General features: G+C 39.2%; 1 protein-coding gene across 2 annotated transcripts; it reads left to right on the top strand.

Moving 5' to 3' along the window:
* Positions 1-1269: 1269 nt before the first annotated feature.
* Positions 1270-5163, top strand: LOC127950458 (oocyte zinc finger protein XlCOF26-like). 2 transcript variants are annotated; one of them, XM_052547537.1, is made up of 3 exons: positions 1270-1348; positions 1972-2136; positions 2717-5163. In XM_052547537.1, the coding sequence occupies exons 2-3, from the start codon at positions 2052-2054 to the stop codon at positions 3694-3696; spliced, it is 1065 nt and encodes a 354-aa protein (XP_052403497.1). In that variant the 5' UTR covers positions 1270-1348; positions 1972-2051; the 3' UTR covers positions 3697-5163. The 2 variants fall into 2 exon arrangements, with proteins under 2 accessions (XP_052403497.1, XP_052403496.1); XM_052547536.1 differs by having other exon boundaries at positions 1315-1672.
* The last annotated feature ends 2534 nt before the right edge of the window (positions 5164-7697 follow it).

The raw sequence follows: 7697 nt of genomic DNA, 5'->3' as shown, positions 1-7697 counted from the left end.
CCGTTTTTCCTTTGGCACGATAGATCGCTGTATAAATGCCTCAGTTAAAACGAGTTAGTTCAAATTTCTCCTTTACAAATGTGATCGCATGGATGTTTGAATCGAGATCACAATCTTTTAACGATTAATTGTGCAGCTGATCATTAAGAAGTTTGTTTTACCATTTCATGTACTGAAGAATTTTATGATAGTAAATTTAAGAAAACGCACCTAGGGGGGTTTTGCTTTATCTGCAAAAGTGCTCCTTAAATACATTTTACAGTTTGCACATATTTATTTTTATTTGTGACTGAAGGGCACGCACTGTTCAGCTGTCTGGGAAATATCTCTTCACTTTATGACGGCGTCTTTCATACTTTTATGGACCTTGACAGTGTAACTTGGCAGTCTATAGGACAGTCAAGAGCCTCCTGGTTTTCAACCAAAATATCTTAAATTGTGTTCAAAAGACAAAAAAGCCTACAACAATGAGGTAAGTGATTAATGACTAAAATTTCATTTTGTGGTCGAGTATTTCTTTAAATCCATGCCCACTCCTGAGAAGCAGGTGCTTCATCAACATCTCCCTGAGCCAGGCTGTTGTCCCTGTGTGCTTCAAAAAGACCAAAATCATCCTTGCCTAAGAAGTCAATGGTGATACCGTGTACGCAGAGCCTCTGCCACTGTGAATGATTCATCTCACCCCTCCCACCATCTTTAAGACCCTCTGCCATCAGGCAGACGACTACGCAGCATCAGGACCACACGGCAAGGTTCTGCAGCGGCTTTTCAGAATCCTGAATAAACTGATCCCACCCAGCATCTTACTCCCATCATAAACTGCCTTCCTACCCCATGTCTACAGGAAAGAAGAAAGAAACCTCATTTAACATTTCTGCCTTGTTATATTTATTGTGCTCGTCATGTTTATTGCCTGTTATATTTAATGTGATCTTATGTCTGACCCCTGTTGTCATGAACACATGTGTATACTTGTTTTGTCAGTCTTTGCATCTTGGTCGGTCAGAAACAGCATTTCGTTCTTCTGTATACAGTGTATGTGGCTTGAAGTTGAAGTTGAATATGAAGAAATACGTATTGCAAGACATGCCATTTTATTTTATTCACAATTACATTTAAAACACAGTAGTGAAAATAAAACTCTTATTTAAACATATGAAATGTGTATTATTTAGCAAAAGCCTAAGGGACAGAATCAGAGATTTGAACTTAAGAGGAAATAATGGAAGACATACGATTTAAAAAAAAATTTGTTCATGCGAGAGAGACTTTTATTTTGGCTCCGCCGAACGGCGTGATGACGTCACAATGAGAGTGACGCAGGCAGCTATGCGTCAGCTGAGGAAAGGTTTGTGCTTTACGGCGCTTCAGTGTTTACTGTATTTAAAGCGATATGAAACGTTAAAGGTGCTTGAAGTTCTGCTGTCAACAGTGCGGAAATATTACTGAAACCACCGTGCCTCAGTAATGTGAAGTGAATGAAGAAAATTACAGAATGCAGTGCTGTAATGTTTCGAGGCCTTCTCCCATCAAGAGTGAAGCACAAACGTACAAAATAAGAATATTAAATATATTTATTCTCACTCTGCACTGCTCACTGTACCACTGAAGCTGCATTAATTCAGTATCCTTTATAGTCCTTCAGAATCAGCCCATCAGAGCTTTATCGCAGGTATGTCTTCATTATTGAGTGTGATTTGAAGGCATTATTGTTTTAAAGTGAATGATTGAAGTGACTGTTTTAAAAAAAAAAAAGTTTTTAGAACCATTGAAGAGTTTTTGCTTTGTGACGTTATTTTCAAAACAGTTAAATATCTGTCAGTGTTTATTATTTCAGTAATAAACTAACCCTAACCCTAAAAATACAAAAGTAGATGTTTAACATAGTTAAAACTCGTTGCTTTGCAGTAATTAAGCAGTATTACTAGAAAGCATACTGATTTGTTAATAGTTGGCTTTGTCTCTTGTCAGATCCGGAGCGCTGTATCTCAGCAGAAATCTTGATCTTCAGTGAATCCGTCGTCTCAGAAGCAGAATAACCCTGATCTGACATGGAGTTTGTCAGGGTGCTGATTGGGGACCTGAGCGATCCAGAACCCTTCAAGATATTAAAGGATGACCCCGAGGAGCACACAGGTCAGTCCTAGTTTTGTCAAATTATGGTTAATGCTGATATAAATCAAAGATGTAATATGATAAAAAAAAAAAAATTGAAAGATGAATAAATGATCTCTCCAGTGATGTGTGGTTTGTTCGGAGGACAATATCTGTCTGAGATACAACTATTTGAAAATCTGGAATCTGAGTGAGCAACAAAATCTAAATATTGAGAAAATCATCTTTAAAGTTATTCAAATTAAGTTCTTAGCGATGCATATTACTAATCAAACATTAAGTTTTGATATAGAGTCAAGTTTTGAAAAAAAAAAATCAGGAAATTGTATTATTTGAGTTCTAATAAGATGGCAAATAGCTGTAAATACATTTTCTGTTGTCTCTTTTTGACTTTGTCCTTTTAAGGGTTTAAGTGCATCATACAGATATTTAAAGTGCATATTTTCTTATAAAATTGAAACACACTGTAGTGTGCATAATGGTGCATAAGTACGTCAATTGTGATGCATCTGTAGTTTTTGAGGGAAAAAAACTAAAAGCATATAAACGTGGATAGTTGCTGCATTGCTTGATAATTTTAGATCTTTTGTGTTGATTTCAGACCTGGTGGAGCTGAAGGAGGAAAGTCAAGAGCTGAATGAACGTCCGTTTGAGGAAACTCATGCAGTCACAACCAGTGATACATCATCAGTGAGTCTCTCACAGACTGAAAATAAAAGCACACAGAAAACAGCACTGATCTGTCCTCACTGCGGAAAGACTTTCAGACAGAGAGGTCATCTTGAGGATCACATCAGAACTCACACCGGAGAGAAGCCTCACGCCTGCCTCCAGTGCGGGAAGAGCTTCACACACAAGGGAAACCTGAAGGATCACATGAGGATTCACTCGGGAGAGAGACGCTTCTCCTGTCAGCACTGCGGGAAGAGGTTCACACATAAAGCCAACCTCACGGATCACATCCGGATCCACACGGGAGAGAAGCCGTTCTCCTGCGATCAGTGCGGGAAGAGCTTCACACACGCCACCAGTCTGAAGACTCACCTGCTGTCTCACTCCGGAGAGCGGCCCTTCAGCTGCCATCAGTGCGGACAGAGCTTCATCCTAGCGGCGCACCTGAAGAGACACCTGCGGATCCACACCAACGAGAGACCCCACGTGTGCTCCTTCTGCGGGAAGAGCTTCCTGTGGCTCTGCTACTTCAAAGACCACCAGAAGAAGCACTCGGGTGTGAAAGCTCACGTGTGCTCCGAGTGCGGCAGCGCCTTCACGAGAGCCAGCGAGCTGAAGATGCACCAGAGGACACACACCGGAGAGAAGCCCTACACCTGCTCGTGCTGCGGGAAGAGCTTCGCCGAGTCTGGAAACCTGAAGAAACACCAGCGCGTTCACACCGGAGAGAAGCCCTACCAGTGTCCCTCGTGCGCTGCCAGCTTCAGTCAGTTCAGCCATTTACTGAGACACCTAAAACACCAGAGCTGTCCGAAGCTGACGCAGTTCCTCTTCAGGCCTCCGGGGGAGCAGTCCTCCTCAGCTCAAACACTCACCATTCACCCGAAGGAGGAGCTTCTGCCACAATAACACATCAGACTCTCCTATTTAATAATAAGAGATGTATACTGCTGACAGAGTTTGTCTGGGATCACTTCAAATAATTGTATTAAAATGATCTGTATGTGTTATTATCATGTGTCCCTGCAGCACAGAAGCAGTCATCAGTGTCACAGACGTATATTTGCAGCAATAGACAACAATACATTGTATGAGTCACAATTATACATTTCTCTTTTATGACAAAAATCATTAGATATTAAGTAAAGATTATGTTCCATGAAGATATTTAGTAAATGTCCTACCGTAAATATATCAAAACTTAATGTTTGATTAGTAATATGCATTGCAAAGAACATCATGTGAACAACTTTAAAGATGATTTTCTCAATATTTAGATGTTTTTGCACCGTCAGATTCCAGATTTTGACATAGTTGTATCTCAGACACATATTGTCCTCCGAACAAACCTCACATCACTGGAGAGATCATTTATTCAGTTTCACAGAAATGACTGGTTTTGTGCTCCAGGGTCATGTGTCATGTGGGTTTTGTAATGGAGATATCCACAGAAGAGCGTGATGTTTTAAATGCATTTCTTCGAGCGGTGATGTTTAGTGGATGAGTGTGTGTAGATCAGAGCAGCAGGTTGCTGTGAAGTGCCGTGTTTTAGAGGTGTTTCGCGTCTGGTGAAGCAGTGTTGATGTGAGAAATGAATCTCTCTCACCTGTGTCACACAGCTGTTCAGACAGAACGTGATTCTGACCATCACGCTTTAAAAAGGACAAGAAAGAACATTTGCTTTCCAAAAGCCTTTTTGTTTTCCATGAGAAGGAAAATTCATAGTAACACTGGATACTAGATTGTGACAAATGTTGATTTTAAAGTGACCTGTGCCTTCCTGACAATCACAGTGGAGAACTCAAATTAAATGCTTCCACAAAATACACCACATTTTTATTAAATGTTAGTGTTTCTGCATACATGCAATCATATATGTATTCTCTCGTCACTTTAAAGTTAGTTTTTCCACGAGGTCAAACATCATGATTCCTCAGATACATACAATATTAACTTCGTATATATGACTGAATGTCTTTACCTAACATGCATTCAGCATATCGCCGCTGGTTTCAGCAGATTGCAGCTGATTAAGAGCACGGTCAACAAACTGTTCTGTAAAACCTAGAACTTGTCTCACGTTTGTGTAGATAACTGTTTAAAATACAACTTGTAATAATGAATACATGCACATTATAAGGTGTTTCTAACATATTTTAACATAATTTGTAATCATTTGAGTTTATCTAAGTGAAGTATTTGTATTTATTATTATTATCAAAGTGAAGTATTAATAGTTTCATGTGACGTCACACACTCACCTGGAGGACAAGACCAAGTTCTGCTCCACTGACCGCCAGTTATTGGAGTAGTTTGCAATAAGTAGTAATGTAGTAAAGTGCAGATATTAAAAGGTGAAATTCGGTTAACACCTTATTGATGTCTATTTTGTACAGGCAAGCACATGAGCCCAGAATACAACCCCTGGCAAAAAGTATGGAATCACCCCTCTCAGAAGATGTTCATTCAAATGTTTAATTGTGTAGAGAAAAAACCAAGCACATCTATGCCACAAAACAATTTTCACTCAACAAAACAATATTCTGGCTGTATAAAACACTTAAAAAACAACAAAGAAAGATAACTATAGTCAATTACAACTGTTTTTACAGATCAAACAGAGGAAAAAAATATGGAATCACACAAATCTGAGGAAAATTATATGGAATAACCAAATAAAAACACTACTAGTATTTGTTGCACCACCTCTGGCTTTTATAACAGCTTGAATTCTCTGAGGCATGGATTTAAATAATGACAAACAGTATACTTCATCAATCTGTCTCCAGCTCGGTCTTATTGCAGTTGCCAGATCAGCTTTGCAGGATGGAGCCTTGTCGTGGACCATTTTCTTTAATTTCCACCACAGATTTCCAATTGGATCGAGGCCATGCCATTGACATTATGTCTTTCCTGTAGAAATGTTTTTCACAGATTTTGCCCTATGGCACGATGCATTATCATCCTGAAAAATGATGCTAACATCACCAAACATCCTTTCAATTGATGGAATAAGAAAAGTGTCCAAAATCTCAACATAAACTTGTGCATTTATAGAAGATGATGTAATGACTGTCATCTCTCCCATACTTTTACCTGACATACACCCCATATCATTAATGATTGTGGAAATTTGCATGTTTTCTTCAGGCAGTTGTCTTCATAAATTTCATTGGAACGGCACCAAACAAAAGTTCCAGCATCATCACCTTGCCCAATGCAGATTCGTGATCCATCACTGAATATAACTCTCATCCAGTCATCCACAGTCCAAGATTGTCTTTCTGTAGCCCACTGAAACCTTGTTTTTTTTCTGTTTAGATGTTAATGATGGTTTTCGTTTGGCTTTTCTGTATGTAAATCCCATTTCTTTTAGGCGATTTCTTACAGTCCGGTCACAGACGTGAACTCCACTTTCTGCCCATTTGTTCCTCATTTGTTTTGTTGTGCATTTTCTGTTTTCAAGGCATATTGCTTTAAGTTTTCAGTCTTGGCACTTTGATGTCTTTCTTGGTCTACCAGTACGCTTCCCTTTTACAACCTTTCCATTTGATTTGTACTTGGTCCAGACTTTAGACACAGCTGACTGGGAACAACCAACATCTTTTGCAACATTCCGTGAAGATTTACCTTCTTTGAGAAGTTTGATAATCCTCTCCTTTATTTCAACTGACATCTCTCGTGTTGGAGCCATGAGTTATGTCAATCATCTTGGTTCAACACTTCACTAATGTGTGCAAGCACTCTTTTTTAACTGCAGACTAATTAGCAGTTGTAATCAGATACAGGTGTTTGTTTTAGAAATGCAAAGTGCATGGTGATTCCATATAATTTTCCTCAGATTTGTGTGATTCCATATTTTTTTCCTCTGTTTGATCTGTAAAAACAGTTGTAATTGACTATAGTTATCTTTCTTTGTTGTTTTTTTAAGTGTTTTATACAGCCAGAATATTGTTTTGTTGAGTGAAAATTGTTTTGTGGCATATATGTGCTTGGTTTTTTCTCTACACAATTAAACATTTGAATGAACATCTTCTGAGAGGGGTGATTCCATACTTTTTGACAGGGGTTGTATAAACACAATGTGTAAAGTTTGAAATGGAGGAACACGACCTGTGGAGTCTAAAACAACCATCGGCTACATGCTACTGTAGCTGTTATTCACTCTTCAGAAATAAGGTGCCAGGGAGAGCCATAAAGGGGGTTTCCTGGCGATGCCATAATGGAATCATTTTTGGTTCCCTGAAGAACCATTTTGTGAAAGGTTCTTTAAAGTACCGGTGTTTTTCTTGGTGCCATAAAGCACCTTTCTGGTACTACAAAAAACCCTTTTTAAAGCTTCTTCAAAGAACCACTGATGAAGTGGTTCTTTATGGCCCCATTTCTTCCAGATCAATATGCTTACATTTATCATACTATAAATTTTCTTTAATAGGATGAATGGGCATCGCTCACTGCCAAGAGAAAAGTAGATGATGCGTTTGGATCAAACTGAAGCATTTATAACTTTTATTGCATTAAGATAAAATAACAAGAGGAACGTGGCCCACAGTAACGAAGTAAAAGTACAGATTTTCCCCCAAAAATGTACTTAAGTAAAAGTACCCATCTTTAATTATACTCCGGTGACAGAATGGAGAAAAAAACCTTGGGAGAAACCAGGCTCAGTTGGGGGTCAGTTCTCCTCTGACCAGACGAAACCAGTAGTTCAATTCCAGGCTGCAGTAAAGTCAGATTGTGCAGAAGAATCATCTGTTTCCTGTGGTCTTGTCCTGGTGCTCCTCTGAGACAAGGTCTTTACAGGGGATCTGTATCTGGGCTCTAGTTGTCCTGGTCTCCGCTGTCTGTCAGGGATGTAGAGGTCCTTTCTAGGTGCTGATCCACCATCTGGTCTGGATACGTACTGGATC

The sequence above is a fragment of the Carassius gibelio genome, chromosome B2 (assembly GCF_023724105.1).
Source record: "Carassius gibelio isolate Cgi1373 ecotype wild population from Czech Republic chromosome B2, carGib1.2-hapl.c, whole genome shotgun sequence".
Lineage (NCBI taxonomy): Eukaryota > Metazoa > Chordata > Actinopteri > Cypriniformes > Cyprinidae > Carassius > Carassius gibelio.
The sequence above is the reverse complement of the archived record's forward strand: the minus strand, read 5'-3'. Positions and strand labels throughout refer to the sequence as shown.

Coding starts and splice junctions, on each gene's coding strand:
- LOC127950458 (XM_052547537.1), top strand. CDS start 2,052: ATGGAGTTTGTCAGGGTGCTGATTGGGGACCTGAGCGATCCAGAACCC. Junction 2,137..2,716: donor TGACCCCGAGGAGCACACAG/GTCAGTCCTAGT, acceptor TGTTGATTTCAG/ACCTGGTGGAGCTGAAGGAG.